The sequence below is a fragment of the Talaromyces stipitatus genome, genomic scaffold (assembly GCF_000003125.1).
Source record: "Talaromyces stipitatus ATCC 10500 scf_1105507295487 genomic scaffold, whole genome shotgun sequence".
NCBI classification, from domain to species: Eukaryota; Fungi; Ascomycota; class Eurotiomycetes; order Eurotiales; family Trichocomaceae; genus Talaromyces; species Talaromyces stipitatus.
In genome coordinates this window covers 2,043,399-2,059,120 of record NW_002990120.1, presented here as the reverse complement: position 1 = coordinate 2,059,120, position 15,722 = coordinate 2,043,399, and the positions used below count along the sequence as shown (strand labels likewise).

The window sequence follows — 15,722 nt, the reverse complement described above, 5'->3', positions numbered from 1 at the left end:
AACGTTTATAAAGGCCCGATTGGCTAACGCCGTATGTTCTTGCAACCAAACTAATATTAGGCTTTTCTCCAGGATCCGCTGAATGTAATGCTGCAAGTGCGAGCTCCATTGAAGCCATATTGGTTGATATATCGCGGTGTGAAATATTCGCGATTTTTCGCGTTTTGGGGTAAATTTATTCCTCAGGTGGGTTTATTCCTCAGGCGGTGAGGGACGGTATTCCTCAGGCGGTGAAGGACGGTAAGGATTAGTGTGCAAAATCACGTGTCAGTTGCTGTTGACGACACGCTGGAAAGACGAGTTGCGGCGGAGCTCAGCTGTAGCCGCTGAGACATTTTGCTGACAGCCCATTCTTGTCTTTATTCATTTCACGGCCGTCGTGTTTTCTTTTTTACGAATGCGAAATCCGATGTATCTTTTAATCAATTACCGTCTCGAATGAAATCTTTTGTCCCTTTGTGCTGACATCTGCAAGGTTCTTGGCTAGCTCGGTAAGTTCGTTGAATCGATCACTTTTATGGACACGTCAAAACGAGCGAGCTTGAATTTGGCAACCTAAGATTCTTGGCCTTTATTTGACTAATGTAAATCTTTAGTAACCATATAACAAGATGCCGTCGTCAGGACGGGCATTGTTGCTGTCCTCGTTGCTTCTATTGTCATCCAGTACATCGGCATTCTACCTTCCCGGTGTCGCGCCGACTTCATACGATGAAGGCCAGTCGGTACCGCTATATGTGAATCATCTCACACCTGGAATCGCCAGACAAGATGATCAATTGCACGCTGTTCTGTCGTACGATTACTACAACCCTATATTCCATTTTTGCCAGCCCAAGGATGGACCGGCCGATGTGAGGGAATCATTAGGCAGCATCATATTTGGAGATCGCATTCGCACATCGCCATTTGAGTTGCACATGGCTAAGAATGAGACCTGTAAGGCTGTTTGTGGTGAAGTGGAATTTGGACCGCGGGATGCGCGGTTCACGAATAACCGCATTGCTCAGGGGTACAACATCAACTGGCTGGTAGACGGGTTACCTGCTGCTATGTTAAATCTCGATCCCATCACTGAAGCGGAGTTCTACAACCCGGGCTTTCTCATGGGCTATGTTGACGAAAATGGCCAATCTTACCTCAACAACCATTTCGATATTATCATCGATTATCACGAGGTTGGCCTCGCCACGCAAGACAAGTACAGGGTAGTAGGTGTGCTAGTTCAACCGGACTCTCGTGGCGAATCTTCTATCGATGCCGATAATCAAGTCGACTGCGGTGAAGAGGGCGGCCCGATGATGCTGAGCGAGGAGAACCCGACAAAGGTCGTTTGGACCTACAGTGTCTATTGGAGGGAATCGGACACTGCATGGGCAACACGATGGGATAAATATCTCCATGTTTTCGATCCTAAGATCCACTGGTTTTCCCTCATCAACTCTACTGTTTTCGTGGTCTTCCTAGTCGGCATGGTCAGCATGATTCTCATCCGTGCGCTAAGGAAGGATATTGCTCGATACAACCGGCTTGACCAAATTAACCTTGATGATCTTAACGGCACCTCTGTCGTCGAAGATGGTATCCAGGAAGACTCGGGCTGGAAACTTGTACACGGAGACGTCTTTCGCTGTCCGAAGAGTCCACTGCTTCTTAGTGTTTTGCTTGGAAACGGAGCTCAATTGTTTGTCATGACCGGTGTCACTGTTGCCTTTGCACTATTTGGCCTGCTTTCTCCCGCTAACCGAGGATTCTTGGGAACCACGGTTGTCATCCTATACACATTGCTCGGTTTTATCGGAGGCTATGTTTCCTCTCGCGCCTATAAATCGTTTGGCGGCGAAGCATGGAAACGCAATATTGTCATGACGCCTCTTTTGATCCCCGGTCTTGTCTTTTCCTGGTTCTTCCTATTAAATTTGTTCGTCTGGGCCAAAGGATCGAGCGGCGCGGTGCCATTTACTACCATGCTTGCGGTGATCGCTATCTGGTTTGTGATTAGTCTTCCGCTTAGTTTTGCGGGTAGTTGGATCGGATTCAAGTCCCCAGTAAGTGCTTGTTTTATGAGAAGCCCGATATATATACCCAGTACTAACAAGATTGAACAGGCTTTTGAAGCTCCTACCAAGACGAACCAGATTCCCCGGCAAATCCCACCTGCAGTTGGAACGCTTCGTCCGATTCCATCGCTCCTACTCACTGGTATTCTACCATTCGGAGCCATCTTTGTAGAACTTTACTTCATCATGAACTCTCTATGGACCAGCAAGATCTACTATATGTTTGGATTCTTGTTTCTCTGCTACGGCTTGATGGTGATTACGACCGCCGCCACCACTATTTTGCTCGTTTACTTTATGCTTTGCGCTGAAGATTATCGCTGGTCATGGCGTGCCTTTGGCGGCGCTGGTATGACCGGATTTTATGTGTTTGTGAATGCCCTCATTTTCTGGGCCACCCGAGTCAGCTTTGGAGGATTGACTGGAGCTGTGCTGTATGTTGGATATTCGGCCTTGATTGGCTTTTTGGTCTTCATCTTGACTGGTAAGTGCATCCATTCAATTCTTATGAAAAGAGGGTTTCACTAACTATTAGACAAGGTACAATCGGCTTCTTCGCAAGTTGGATGTTTGTCCGCAAGATATACAGCTCCATCAAGGTGGATTAAACTTCTGCAAGATGTACAGGAAATAAGTACAAAGCTCAAGCAGAACCATCACATACTCATCTCCTTGCGTATGACCATTTAAGTAGACACTCGCCTTAGCGGCATACCCTGATTCGAAGGATGTCTACCTCTTCAGCCCCAGAAACAGGACGCTAGCTTTGTATTATTCTTTTCTTTCCCACTGTGTGATTCTAGCCTTCGTGTGATGTCCGCTGGGTTTTATCCTCGATTTATATACTATTCGTCCACGTCTTATTTTTGTCTTGGTCTGTTGACTTTTTGTGCCGTTTTCATGGAACAGGCGTGTATATAGTTTATAGATGGCGCATAAAATGGATGATTAATGCAAGGCTGATGTCGAAAGGCTTCGTTTGAAAACTATTGTGTTGATAAATCGGTAACCCCAACCCTAACCCGCCAAGCGTGGCGCAGCAGTCGGTCCCCCGCGGTTATTGACGAGAACGTCATGGATCATTCCACTCTCTCCTACAAGTCAATTAATCATTCATTATTCCACTGAGATACTCAGTGAGATCTGATTCTATTTGTGCCCTCTGACACTAGCCCTATTCTGCGACAACTCCTTACATACTACGTACTGCTTCAGTCTAGCCTCCTGCTACATACCCCACGCCACCTCCGACAACAGCCCGCGCTTACGGAATTGCAACTCCAGAGGACTATCGCTGCTCTCGACTTTATAGAGTAACTATTGACAGTCTGTTCTTGGTTTTATAATCTTGTTATTTGGCATTTGCAAGTCAGCAGCATGGGTCAAAAGTAAGTTGTTCTCTTAGGAAGGAGTCAGCATGTGACTGGCCGCTGGGGACGCCGACTCGCAATTAATCAGTTGTCTATCTCTTGGCTATCATGCTTATTCACATCATGATGCTGTTCCTCTTAGAATTAAATGCGCTGAGAAATCCGATTAACTGATACTGTGCAGGCAGTCAAAGCTTTCCCCACAGCAGCTGGATGAGCTGGTCAAGGCCACCCATTTCGATAAGAAGGAATTGCAACAATGGTATAAAGGTATACTATCTCTGTAAGGGGAATCGCAAGCTTGATTCCATACTAATGTCTTCGATGATAGGCTTCCTGAAAGATTGCCCCTCCGGCCACCTCAATAAAGAGGAATTCCAAAAAATCTACCGTCAATTCTTCCCTTTCGGCGACCCCTCCCCCTTCGCCAACTATGTCTTTCGCGTCTTTGATTCCGATAATAGCGGCACTATCGATTTTAAAGAGTTTATATGCGCACTATCCGTGACTTCGCGAGGCAAGATGGAGGATAAACTAGACTGGGCGTTTCAGTTGTACGATATTGACGGCGATGGGAAGATAAGTTATGATGAGATGTTGGCTATTGTGGAAGCTATATATAAGATGGTACCATTCCTCTTCTTCCCTTTTCCCTTGAATTGTTAGCATATATGCTAACTTGTTGGACAGGTCGGCTCAATGGTCAAACTCCCCGAAGACGAAGACACGCCCGAAAAACGAGTCAAGAAAATCTTCGGCATGATGGACAAGGACGAAAACGGTAGTCTGGATATGGAGGAGTTCAAAGAAGGAAGTAAACGTGATGAGACCATTGTCAGTGCTCTGTCGTTGTATGATGGATTGGTATAGTCTTTTTCGTCTGTTTATTTTGTTTGCATTACATTCAAACGTATGTTTTTATGATTCGATTCTGACCTTATGAATTTCTGATGGCTTGTCGATATACTCGACCTGCACTGGCATACCATTGCTTCTTTTTTCTTCTTTCGGTGTTGTTCTGGCGGTTAATTGCATGCATTCTCCTGTCTTCAAGGTGACTGACCTGCTATGTATTTATTCTCTGATACTCACAAAGTAAATTGTGCAACGGCTCCATACACCTCTCCTTCGACCGGTTGGAGATGTATATATAGATACAATCATGATCATCCTGGATATCTTCTATTGAGCTCAGTAGGTAATAGCGTTGAGGTCAATGCACACAGTCATAGCATTCTGGGCCCGCCAAGGTGGATCTTTTCTTAAATATGAATCATCCTCCGGTGTTGAAACTTAAACAACCGCCTAGAGTCATCGACAGCAGATACTTAGAACCATACAATCCCAATATCAACTGAATGTCGTCTACGATTGATACGGAGACAAGTCTCCGCCCTAGACGACAGCCCAGGAGCTTCATCCGGATTATCTGATGTAATGGAGATGGTTCATGCGCCGTCAAGAATCATTTCTGCGAATGCGACAACCACAGAAGAACGAGAAAACGAGAATGAAAAGCTCAGACAACTCAAGACTCGTGGTCGCAAACCACGCGCCAAAAATCCAAAGAGATATACCGAAGATGTAGACACTATCGCGATTGTGCGCCGACACGGCGCAAATAATAATTATCTGGCCATGGACGAATATCTCAACCCTTCTCTCGCGGCTCAAACAACTTCCACACAGCATATTCAGGTCTTTGTTGACTATATCATGGTCGCATGGCCGTGTCTCTTCAAATGCACTGAGCGATCTGTGCCCATCAGTTGGGTGACATACGCCGCTTCTCGGGGCTCCGGCACAGACACCAATTCCTTCGACCTAGGACTTCGATCACTGACATGCTCGTTCATGGGCGCATCGTCGCACGACCAAAGACTGATCAATGCCGGGCGACAGCTGTACGGTAAATCCTTGCGCTGTCTAGCTAGTAAATTATCGAACCTCCAGTATACTTCTTTTAAAGAAGGTGGCATCCTGGATGAAGACATCCTCGCCGCAGCAGTCGTACTAAGCGTCTACGAAATGTACAACGGCTCTACGGCCTCGGCATGGTTATACCACCACTCCGGAATCGTGGAAATGATGCGTCTCCGCGGCGCAGAAGCGCACACCACTGGATTCGGGAGAGCAATCTACATCGCCTACCGCGGCTTCATCATCACTGCCTCGCTCCTGAAAGGGGAAGCATGTTTCTTAGAACAAAAGGAATGGCAATCCATGAGTGAACGGCTCGCGACGGAAAACGCGAAGCAGCCCGATTCGTCAGTATTTAATGAAATCGCGGAACGCGCGTTCCGTGAGATGGTTAAGTTGCCGGGTATGCTCAAACGAGTTCGAGATTTGTGGGAAACGCCGCCTGTGAATCAGTTCCTTGTTCGGCCGCAGTTGAAGCAGGAATTGGCTGCGTTGAGGGCAGCTTTGAGAGGATTACATACCGAGTTGGGTATCACGGTATCCACGCACGGCGGACCTGATAATCCTTCTGCTTTGGTTGCGAATGTCGATAGAAAGAAGAAAGATATCTTCGTTGGCCCCGTGTCGTGTATGTTCTTTGACGGATTCTCTGCTTTGACGATCCGCGGTATAAGATCTGGAATCGTCCTCGTGGATCAGCTTTTGTTCTTACTTACGCCTGAAACAAAAGTGAGGCAGATGCTTGATGAAGAAATTAATACCTTGTCGCGAGAGGACGATCTGACTCAAAACTTTGTGGACAACGTCCGGAAAGATCCGTCGCCCTCGCCGTTTTTCATGATAGATACATCTACGCGGCCATTTCCCATCAGAATTGAGAGTTTGATGGATCCACGCCTTCGTCAGGGTCCGAATACGTCTTGGACAGATCGGATTGCGACTAGTTATGGGATGTTAGGCGTGAGGATACATGTTGATTATGAGTAACACTCTTCAAACTGTATATATGTATAGTATTTCACATCGCCCATGAATATAAGGTACAACTTACTCCCATCTCAACCAATGGAAGTCTTATATTCCAATTCCAATACCTCTGCTTGAGAGGAAGAACTGATTAATCAGATGAGATAGTTGTAATTCCATTCAAGACTACGAAAACGACTGATATAGAAAGAAACATGGAATATTCAGCTATGCTGCTTACATCAAGAAACAGGGATATCATCAAGATACATACAACACAAAGATACAAATGGTATAATCAACTCAAGAATGAGGATGCTGAAAGTGTTGAAACAAAATCATCGATTCGAAGCCTCCGCGCGGGCAAGCGCCTCTGCCTCAACGGTTTTTGCTTCTTGTTCCTGCTTTGCATCACGCACTTTTGCAAGTACAATCTCTCTGAAAATGTCACCTCGCGCAACTCGACTCAGACTTCGTTTCTTCGTGGTGACTCCACCTTCTTGTGGTTGTTGTGATGAACTCGTCTCTGTTGTATCTCCGGACGGGTTCGTGACAGCCAACGACGGGAATGCAGATACAATATCCGATGCATCACGGTTTTCGACTGCCTGTCTCGCGGCTTCGCCCACGTTACTGGGGACACCAGCACCGTTCAGGTCCTCTTCATCATCTTCCTGCATCTTCAACGCTTCAATACGATTGGCCAATTTGATAATCTCGATACCGCGACGAAGCTTTGCGCGAGCCATGTAGGCCTTGATTTCAGGCAACAAGTTGTGGTCCGAGGCAGTATCGCCCTTGAGCCAGCGATGGGTCAGGGCTTGCTCTGCTGTGGCACGTTTGTTTTGGTCGGCTGTCAGGAGTGTATTGATAAAGTCCTTGGCGTCGGCAGAGACATCGCGCCAGTACCGTTCGTGGAATTGGACTTGGCCTCGACGGCATTCTTCGATTAGATCGGACATGTTTTCGGACCGGAAGGGCGAGTAGCCGCATAGCAGTGTGTATGTGATTACGCCTAGAGACCACATGTCGGCGGGTTTGCCGTGGCCTTCTTTCAGCATGACCTCAGGTGCGGCGTAACCGAATGATCCAGCCATGGATGTGAGGACATCAGAAGGGCTTTCCAACATTTTGGCAATACCAAAATCGGCCAGGACGAGGGGTGATTCGACCGCAGTGGTAGCATAGAGTAGATTTTCAGGTTTGAGGTCTAACTCGTTAGTCTGCGAATACAGCCCCAGGAATCAGGGTTGAATACCTCGATGCACAATATTCCGCTCGTGCAAATACCTCACCGCATCCAAAACCTGTTTAATAGTCTGCGAAGCATCCTTTTCCGTAAACTTGCCATACTCGCAAATCCGATCAAACAATTCACCACCAGTCGCGAGTTCAGTCACAATGTAATACTTATCCTAATCTCATCATCAGCTCACCTCATGCCACCAACTTATACTTTGTATAGACATACCCTCGACTCAAACCAATCGCGAAAGTGCACGATATGAGGATGATTTAACTTCTGCAAAGATCCAATTCGTCATAGACCATCTGCTCATTGCCGCGGACACTTTTCTTGAGGATGATTTTGACGGCGACTTTTCCGTTGGGGGAGTCTGCTTCGCGGACGATGCCGTATGTGCCTGCGCCGAGGGTTCGACCGAATCGATATAGAGATCTGTTCATTTACCATCGTCAGTACTCCATTAGTCTCTTCGTGTGCACAGTATGAACTCACTTCTTCTCATAACTCTCCGGCTGACCCTGCAGCTTATTGAGCATACCCGAGACTATAAATCGGAAAATCGTATTAGCCTTCTGTTCTTGGATGTTGACTCAGTATCTCCCATCCGTCTCTCACGATAAGTTCACGCTGTATGTATTCCAGACCATGCTTCCACGTCTCCCACAAACTGACGCACACAACAAACGCGACGACGACGCAGTCGAATATAGACAGACTATAAAAACGAGATTTGACACGGGGCGGAATGTTGATTGACATTGAACGTAGGGTAGAGTAGAAGTCCATTGCCGAGGGTAAATCATGAATTGACATTGAACATCAAAAACGTCTCATATATCATAAAAGGAGAGCAATTCAACCATAATAACAACCGAAAAGAAACAAGACTTACAACTCATTGCGACTTCCGATGCAGATAATCCAGCTGCAGATAGGGAGAAATGTTGTGTTGTTAATTTGTCCCGCGGGGTAAAAAGACGTATGTAGTAACGCACGCGACAGTGGTGCAAAAACAAACCACAAAGAAGAATTGAATTCGTGTACAAAGCTCAATTCCTCTCGCGATATTTATAAAGACTTGAGAAAAAGAAATATCCAAATATTTCAGCCTGACAGACGAGCTAGTCAAGCTAGCTTCGAGGCTGAGATGGGAATTGGACTCTGGATCTGTGGCTGAGCACGGCGGGGCAGCTGGACTGTGCGGTTTCATTGGAGAGACCAAGTACTCCGTAGAGGACGTAGAGCAGTATCTCGACCGGGGTTTCATCTATCCGTGAGACTTTTGTGTTTCACCGTGCTACCGCGTATGACGATTATTGCGGCTGATTAGGCGTTACTGAGGAAGCTAGGAGATCAATTCTTTGCCATGATTATAGATTACTACAGTTAAATAGCAGCAGTCTGCTGTATCGAGTCCTTCACCCCAAAGGTCCCTCCATCAATTGCGGCATCCATCATTCTATCCCCGGTCAGGATGCTAGTAGTACAAATAACCAACTTCCTGGTTGCCGCTTCCTGCGCTGCGATATATCTCAATGCTGCAATTTCGGTGAACGTGATACCACCGAGGAACATGATATAGACCATCCTCTGGTGGCCGAAGTTGCCGCCGGAGGATGTCAATGACTGTCTCGCACGCACCGCCTTCTCATCTCCCTTTTGCACAATGCTGAATGTCGATCCGCGGGCCGATTTTGCAATATCTTCAAACCCAATCCATCCTGGGGAAGACGTATTCGATGTATTGATTTGTGCAGTTGGACCGGCGGATAGTGCAGAGGGACCCCCTTTGATAAGCGCCATCATGTGCGACTTTTGCAAAATACACTGTACAAGTCGGACTGACAACGGCGCAAACCCGCTGTAGACATAGGATATGTCATTAGGATCCTTTTCGCTGACTTCTTCAACGACGAGTCGGAGGTTCTTGCGAAGGTAGTTGTAGTTTGTTTTCGTGCCGGCAACTGCACCGCCAACCGCTCCCGGCAGGAGCATTGCTGTCGCCGATCCTCGTGGTTGGAGAAGCTCCATTTTTTCAAGGGCACGGAATGTAAGAAGATGTTGATAGCCATATGCTTGTAGAATTTCTCGTTTGAAAAAATCCAAATCCTTAGCACGTAGGCCCCCGGACATGCACGACTCAAGGCACAGCAGACGGAGGATCGTTTTTAATGGCACGTCGCGAGCAATCAAGTCGTTAATGTTGCTGTGTTGATAGCTTGGGTCCGCTCCGGAGGCATGGCTCTGTTGAACTTCAAGAACCTTGCGAAAGATGTCCGACCGAGTTTGGCGCATAATATCTTCTGCCAAGTTCGTATGTATCTTCAAGCTTTGATGCTCTTGCTGATAGGCTGGCAGACGGTTAACAAATTCGCGTAGTTCCGCTGTTGTTTGCGCGGAGTGTCGAGTTTCATAATCAGATTCGAGTCTTCGTGCGACTTTGTTCAAGATGTCGCCGACTATGGCAAAGTTGGTATCCCTCAATTGACTAAACAATTGATCGGAAGAGTCCAATTGAATCTTCCGTTTCAACCCAGGTTTTGTAGCAGGCGCAGTAGATGATCGCTGTGCGGGAGGTTGAGTGGCAGGACCGATAATACTGGTGTCAACGTCCGCTTGATTATTTTGTATACCGACAAACTCGTCAATCAAGCCTTCGTAAGTGAGCTGTGTCAGAAGTGGCGTACCAAAATCGACCTCCCGGTCAATAATGATAAGCTGCTCAATTGATGAGCTAGGAAGTTTATTGCCATAATTAGGGCCTGTACTTGACGGCTGCTCTGCTTCGACCTCTTTCCTCATTCGAATAAGGAGGTCAGCTAATTTTCGAGCGTTATCTCCCTTGCCGGTGATACGAGGGAAATATCCATGACGTCGCTGGATGTTCATCAAGCCTTTGGCCGACAGAAATATACTACCTGGGTTTTTGTGCTAACACAGTCAGGTTTGATGCAACATCCCAATATAAAGAGAAGGCTTACCAGATACAAATCGCCAAAAGAAGTGTCAAGCTCAAGAGACAAAACATCCTGCTCTAAGGGAAGAAAGTAGATAGGGAGATCGGCAATATTTACATCTCCGGTAATGCCTGCCTCTTCTAGAATCGTATTGCTCACCAAAGTCCGTCGAGGGACCCAGAATATGGAAATGTCATGCTCAACATTACTGCTTTGACGCAGTTTCTTGATTTGTTCTGCGAATAATGTCAGCACATACTGATGGCATTCCAACACGGTACACAAAGCAAGAAAGCCAATAGGCTGCGCTCAAATTGAATAATAAAAAGAAATAATTTTAATCTAGGGAACAAGACTGATAACGAGGAGTTGGTGAAAGTCCACGAAATCTACTGAAGTCCCATATGGATGTGATAGCTGAATGGTTATGAACTCACCAGCAACCGAAGCAACCTGGTTTACCTTCTCGGCATGGACCAAAAACACAACATTCCGTTGCGAACTGTCGAGATTGCCGTTCTCCAGTAGAAATACGCGATCAACTCCATAGTCTTGGAGGACGGAGAACTTGACAAACAGTCCGACTGGGCCAGCCAGGTCTTTGCTGATGACCAAGTTCTTTTTTCCGCGAACCTATCTTGACAGTCAACGGTCGTCCCGGAAAGAACAAACAGACAAACGTACGCTTTCGAGAAGATTCAACAAGTCTCTGCGCGCTTTTTCTCGTAGATGATCAGCTTCATTCCCCGGAAGGGGAGCCATGACTTCTATGGAGGGATGTATTGCTTGCACATGGCTTCTCCTCCTGGCGAATGCAGGGATTGAAGTAAGAGAGCTTCAAGACCACGAACGTGGGAAATAGCAGCACGCTAGGCCTGATGAAGTTTAGCTCATATATCAACCCGCACCCGCCACTTTGTAACTTTCGTGTATCTCAAATACCGTAAATTACCTAGCAAATTCGTTCTTCCGCGGATAGTTTTAAAGCTCCCGTAATTGTTTTACACCCCTAAGTATCAGCTCAGGCATCGACACAGCCACCAGTGTCTCATCAGTGACAGTCACCCCCTCTTCCTTCAACTCTCCTTTACTCACTTCTAAAGATACCCCCTTCTTTATTTCTCAGTCTGTTCTACAATCACGTTGCTCCAGCTCTCATATAATCTTTTTTTTTTTTTTTTTGTTTTTTTAATTTTCACTTCCTGCGTGAACTCAGCATGAAAAAGTTCGGTTTCAAAAAGTCCAAGGACGACGGCGACGACGACTCCAACCGCCGAGCCCTCTTCGGATCTCGTTCGCGCGACAAAAGCCCCAATCCACAAGCGCAAGGAAGCAATCCCTACGCACAAAATATTCCTATCGATCCATATACACGAGCCAAGATCAACGCGGGCGTTGCTCCTGCTCCTGGTGGTACCGGTCCTGCAGGTCAAGGCTACAGTGATGTGAAGCACCCCGACGGCCCTGTCGGAAATCAGCAAGGCGGATATGCACCGAACAGATACGGAAACCAAGGTGGTTACGGCGCTGATCGATACGGAGGTGGTGCAGACAATAGCAGTAGACCTGGTGGCGGACCGCGCCCTGGTGGCTATGGTGGTTTGGGTAGCACAGATCCTAACGAGGCTGACAGAGATGCACTCTTTGGAGGTGCTCGTGACCGGGTACAACAAAATGGGCCTGGTGGACCTCCGCCACCATATAGTACAGGCGGGCCTGGAGCTGGTGGTTACGGTGGTTACGGGGAGGAGAATGGCGGTTCATCGGCAGTTTATCAAGAGCGTCAGCTAACTGCTGAAGAAGAAGAAGAGGAAGAAGTTAATGCGGTTAAACAAGAAATCCGATTTATCAAACAGGGTGATGTTTCATCTACGCGAAATGCTCTTCGCGCCGCGGCTCAGGCTGAAGAAACCGGTCGCAACACCCTTGCTCGACTTGGAGCCCAGAGTGAGCGTATTCTAGACACTGAGAAATCCCTCGATGTCGCCGCCAGTCAGGGTCGTCTAGCCGAAGAAAAGGCCAGAGAACTTAAAACACTCAACAAGAGTATGTTCGCGATGCATGTTTCGAACCCATTTACCAGCAACGCTCGTCGCCGAGAGCGCGATGAGAAATTACTCGAAACCCATCGCGCAGAGCGTAACACTCGCGAAGGAACACGTCAGGAAGCTTTCCAATCCAACCAGCGTATGGAACGCACATTCAGAGAAATCGAACGTGAAGCCAACAAGAACTATCCTGCACAAAAGAAAGATCTCGCTGAACGCGCAAAATATCAGTTTGAAGCTGACAGTGAAGATGAGGCCATGGAAGATGAGATCGATAACAACTTGAACTTGTTATCTGGAGCAGCTGCGCGATTGAATGGATTGGCGAAAGCAACGGGTAAGGAGTTGGAGGAGCAGAATCGTCATTTGGACAGAATCATGGGAAAAGTATGTTCAACCCTGCAATCCTTGATTTTGCGGCAACTAATATCGGATATAGAGCGACTATGTGGATGATCAGATTGCTATGAACAGGGCGAGACTAGATCGCATTCGTTAACCTTCAAAATGTGGACATTTCAGGCCATGTGGCTTCATTCGAGTTGTATAGACATTGCATTACTTTGATCAGTTATCATATCCTACGAGGATAGGCGTTTGGTGCATGAATAAATTCTATGTTTCAGCAATCAATTTTTTTCAATATGCAATGTTAGGTGAGATCTCTAGTGGTTATAATCCAAGCATTCATAGCTCTCGTTTCTTCTGATATCCTAGGCCACCGAATCAGCTATCATGAAATCAGAGCATCATAAATCCTTCTTATCTCTCTTCAACCTTTCCACAAACTCCTCCACCAACCCTCTATAATCCTCCACTCCATATGCTTCCAGCCACTCCTTGAGTCTGCTCTCTTTTCTGTTTTGCCTCAACCCCAACTCTTTAAGAAGCATGTCAACATACGGCATAACATCAAACACAAAATCGGGTCGCCGATTACCATGTCCGCCCACACCATAGCGCCATATACAGTACTGTGTATGAAGGGCAGTGGACCATTGGATCTCAGTGCGGTCTGGAGCAGGGAGATGCAATGAGTCGGGGTGGTAGAAGTAGGCTGCTATCCAGAGGGCTTGGACTTGAGTGATTAGCATTGTAGAGGCCGTCGTTGCCATGCCTAGAAACGCTATGGAGCGTGAGGAAGCGAGCTGAGGTGTGCAGGGGATTAGGAAGTGGTAGAGTCGTAGGGGGTGAGATGGAGCTGCTGAAAGGGTTTGGGATGGGGTTTCTTGTATCAGTGGCTGATATTCGGTGTTGAAGACTGGTTGGTCCTTGAGGCGAGGTAATTGTTGCAAGATATGTGCGTCCGCTTTCTGTATCATATCTACTGGTATTGGGTCCTCTGCTGTTGGAAAACCGAGCTCTTTTTGCGTCTCAGGGGGAAAGTTTATGGTTGGCGTTGTTCGCCATCCGGTACAGCACACGATGCCATCAGAAGACAAGAACTCGCCTGTTGACAAATGAACAGCCCCCGTTGATAACCGTTCAACATTTGCAATATGAATGCGAACTTTACCCTCGCGAACCAAATCGAAGAAATCCCTGTCGTAATTGAGTATACTCAACCCCGAAGCAACCCACAACGGCTCAATCCACGGCTTCAGCTTGGCTGTTTCCAGATGCGAGTCATATTTGTTCAGAGTTTTGACATCATTCCCAATCACAGACCAGAATATATCGACGATTTTCCTCCCCAACCAAGTTGAATGTAGGAAAGAGCGCACACCGGAATATCCGTCCGCATCTCCCCATATACACGGACTGAACCAGGTGAGTAGCCGGACAGTCATTAGCTTTTCGAGATATTTCTTGAGTGGTGTCACGAGGGCCGGGCACATCCAGATTGGTCCGTGTCCGGAAGCACGAATGATCATGTCGACGGGTGTATTGTATGTTTCTGCAATGGTGTATACGGCATCAAAAGCTGATTTTGCACTGCCGAATACTGTGACCCTTTTCTTCTCCTTTCCATCTGCATTGTTGAACAGTTCGGATTCGTATTTGTGTAAATCCACGCAATGGAATATGGGACGCTCGAATTCGTCTTGACTCTTGAATAGTCGTTCTGGGAAATAGGGCTGCGACGTTTGACCCGTTGCAACAATCAATTTTTTTGCATGAATTGTAGATATTGTACCGGCTGAAAGATCTTCAATTTCAAGCTCCCAAGTAGATGTCTGATCATCGTCGCCGGTCTTGTGTTCTACGACATTCTGCACCCTTTGCCCTAATCTGATATACCCCCTCAACAAGAACTCATCCACATATGTCTCCAGATAATCGTGCACTGTATTTCCGGGTATATGGTGTCCTGGTTTCAGATCAGAATGTACCTTCGGCCGCATAGGGAAGTCGCTGAATTCATAGCTTCCGAGGACATGGTTCGTTTTCAGGTCTGTATATAGTCGTTCCTGGGCCCATACGCCGCCGATGGAAGATTGGTTTTCGAGAAGGGCGATTTTTAGAGGGCCTTTTTCGAGGCTCACGATTGTTCTCAATGCGCAAAGGCCGGATATTCCTGGACAGTCTATCATGAGTGACAAGCTGAAATTGAAGGGGTGACGCGTTTCTTACCACCACCAACAATAACTAGGTCCAGTTCTTCCGTCTCTTCAGCGTGGGAGGCCATTGCATCCAGAACTCAGAGAAATTGTGATACTCCAATTTCGAGTCCGGTGGAGAAGTAGTAACTTATCGTCTAGCACCGACACTAAAACGAGCACTCGAAAACCTCCTTGTGCAACGTGTTCGACCTTTAACGTCCCGCGCTCAAGCCTTGTTGCTTGGACACGCTCAACAAATTCTCGGAAATGAATACGAGGTTTTGTGCGTCTATATCCACATTTGAGGAAAACATTTAGTGTGTGAAGATCTCAGGTGGAGTCGGGTTGTACTTTGAAGGCTGTGCCTATATATGAAACATTTTATACCTTGCAGGGAACAGATTCTGTGGGGTTATACTCCGTATTTTCTCACGGATGGGTTTGTTATTGACACTATTGACTAAAGTTTTGTTTCGGAAGTTTTGTCTATAATAAGAGAATCATTCTCGAGGTCTCTCTTCTAGTACCCAAGTAGACTACCTAGGTATAAAAGATAACTACACACTAGCATCTACCTGTCATAAACCAACACCGAAACCCACCCAGCTACTT

The 15,722-nt window shown here is 46.8% G+C and overlaps 7 protein-coding genes across 7 annotated transcripts, besides 2 other annotated features; 4 read left to right on the top strand and 3 right to left on the bottom strand.

Moving 5' to 3' along the window:
• Positions 1-115: part of a mobile genetic element that runs on past the window's edge.
• Positions 116-319: 204 nt separating this feature from the next.
• Positions 320-3,001, top strand: TSTA_059620 (endosomal integral membrane protein (P24a), putative). Its single transcript, XM_002487541.1, has 4 exons — positions 320-491; positions 597-2,048; positions 2,109-2,544; positions 2,601-3,001. Exons 2-4 carry the CDS (start codon positions 612-614, stop codon positions 2,666-2,668), a joined length of 1,941 nt encoding a protein of 646 aa, XP_002487586.1. The 5' UTR covers positions 320-491; positions 597-611; the 3' UTR covers positions 2,669-3,001.
• A 162-nt stretch (positions 3,002-3,163) lies between these two features.
• Positions 3,164-4,608, top strand: TSTA_059610 (calcium-binding signaling protein Frq1, putative). Its single transcript, XM_002487540.1, has 4 exons — positions 3,164-3,448; positions 3,615-3,700; positions 3,762-4,057; positions 4,121-4,608. The coding sequence occupies exons 1-4, from the start codon at positions 3,438-3,440 to the stop codon at positions 4,298-4,300; spliced, it is 573 nt and encodes a 190-aa protein (XP_002487585.1). The 5' UTR covers positions 3,164-3,437; the 3' UTR covers positions 4,301-4,608.
• Positions 4,609-4,797: 189 nt separating this feature from the next.
• TSTA_059600 (uncharacterized protein) lies at positions 4,798-6,348 on the top strand. Its single transcript, XM_002487539.1, has 2 exons — positions 4,798-5,339; positions 5,361-6,348. Exons 1-2 carry the CDS (start codon positions 4,868-4,870, stop codon positions 6,335-6,337), a joined length of 1,449 nt encoding a protein of 482 aa, XP_002487584.1. The 5' UTR covers positions 4,798-4,867; the 3' UTR covers positions 6,338-6,348.
• A 306-nt stretch (positions 6,349-6,654) lies between these two features.
• On the bottom strand, positions 6,655-8,098 carry TSTA_059590 (calcium/calmodulin-dependent protein kinase, putative; the record flags this gene model as incomplete). Its single annotated transcript, XM_002487538.1, has 5 exons — positions 6,655-7,526; positions 7,575-7,731; positions 7,788-7,838; positions 7,865-7,994; positions 8,055-8,098. 5 exons carry the CDS (start codon positions 8,096-8,098, stop codon positions 6,655-6,657), a joined length of 1,254 nt encoding a protein of 417 aa, XP_002487583.1.
• A 792-nt stretch (positions 8,099-8,890) lies between these two features.
• On the bottom strand, positions 8,891-11,335 carry TSTA_059580 (vacuolar sorting protein, putative). Its single transcript, XM_002487537.1, has 4 exons — positions 11,204-11,335; positions 10,957-11,152; positions 10,544-10,755; positions 8,891-10,493 (listed from the first exon to the last, which is right to left on the bottom strand). Exons 1-4 carry the CDS (start codon positions 11,279-11,281, stop codon positions 8,949-8,951), a joined length of 2,031 nt encoding a protein of 676 aa, XP_002487582.1. The 5' UTR covers positions 11,282-11,335; the 3' UTR covers positions 8,891-8,948.
• Positions 11,336-11,684: 349 nt separating this feature from the next.
• Positions 11,685-11,709: a microsatellite.
• A 27-nt stretch (positions 11,710-11,736) lies between these two features.
• TSTA_059570 (plasma membrane SNARE protein (Sec9), putative) lies at positions 11,737-13,214 on the top strand (the record flags this gene model as incomplete). Its single annotated transcript, XM_002487536.1, has 2 exons — positions 11,737-12,954; positions 13,007-13,214. 2 exons carry the CDS (start codon positions 11,737-11,739, stop codon positions 13,064-13,066), a joined length of 1,278 nt encoding a protein of 425 aa, XP_002487581.1. The 3' UTR covers positions 13,067-13,214.
• Positions 13,215-13,237: 23 nt separating this feature from the next.
• Positions 13,238-15,362, bottom strand: TSTA_059560 (flavin-binding monooxygenase-like protein). Its single transcript, XM_002487535.1, has 2 exons — positions 15,142-15,362; positions 13,238-15,085 (listed from the first exon to the last, which is right to left on the bottom strand). The coding sequence occupies exons 1-2, from the start codon at positions 15,194-15,196 to the stop codon at positions 13,317-13,319; spliced, it is 1,824 nt and encodes a 607-aa protein (XP_002487580.1). The 5' UTR covers positions 15,197-15,362; the 3' UTR covers positions 13,238-13,316.
• Between the last annotated feature and the right edge of the window lie 360 nt (positions 15,363-15,722).

Excerpts from the sequence above, each read along its gene's own strand:
- TSTA_059580 (XM_002487537.1), bottom strand. The coding sequence starts at position 11,281 with ATGGCTCCCCTTCCGGGGAATGAAGCTGATCATCTACGAGAAAAAGCG. Across the intron at positions 11,153-11,203 it reads TGTTGAATCTTCTCGAAAGC|GTTCGCGGAAAAAAGAACTT; the intron begins GTACGTTTGTCT and ends CTGTCAAGATAG. Across the intron at positions 10,494-10,543 it reads CTTTTGGCGATTTGTATCTG|CACAAAAACCCAGGTAGTAT; the intron begins GTAAGCCTTCTC and ends TGACTGTGTTAG.
- TSTA_059610 (XM_002487540.1), top strand. Across the intron at positions 3,701-3,761 it reads ATTGCAACAATGGTATAAAG|GCTTCCTGAAAGATTGCCCC; the intron begins GTATACTATCTC and ends CTTCGATGATAG. Across the intron at positions 4,058-4,120 it reads TGGAAGCTATATATAAGATG|GTCGGCTCAATGGTCAAACT; the intron begins GTACCATTCCTC and ends CTTGTTGGACAG.
- TSTA_059600 (XM_002487539.1), top strand. The coding sequence starts at position 4,868 with ATGGAGATGGTTCATGCGCCGTCAAGAATCATTTCTGCGAATGCGACA.
- TSTA_059560 (XM_002487535.1), bottom strand. The coding sequence starts at position 15,196 with ATGGCCTCCCACGCTGAAGAGACGGAAGAACTGGACCTAGTTATTGTT. Across the intron at positions 15,086-15,141 it reads CCTAGTTATTGTTGGTGGTG|GAATATCCGGCCTTTGCGCA; the intron begins GTAAGAAACGCG and ends TAGACTGTCCAG.
- TSTA_059620 (XM_002487541.1), top strand. The coding sequence starts at position 612 with ATGCCGTCGTCAGGACGGGCATTGTTGCTGTCCTCGTTGCTTCTATTG. Across the intron at positions 2,049-2,108 it reads GGATCGGATTCAAGTCCCCA|GCTTTTGAAGCTCCTACCAA; the intron begins GTAAGTGCTTGT and ends AAGATTGAACAG. Across the intron at positions 2,545-2,600 it reads TTTGGTCTTCATCTTGACTG|GTACAATCGGCTTCTTCGCA; the intron begins GTAAGTGCATCC and ends CTATTAGACAAG.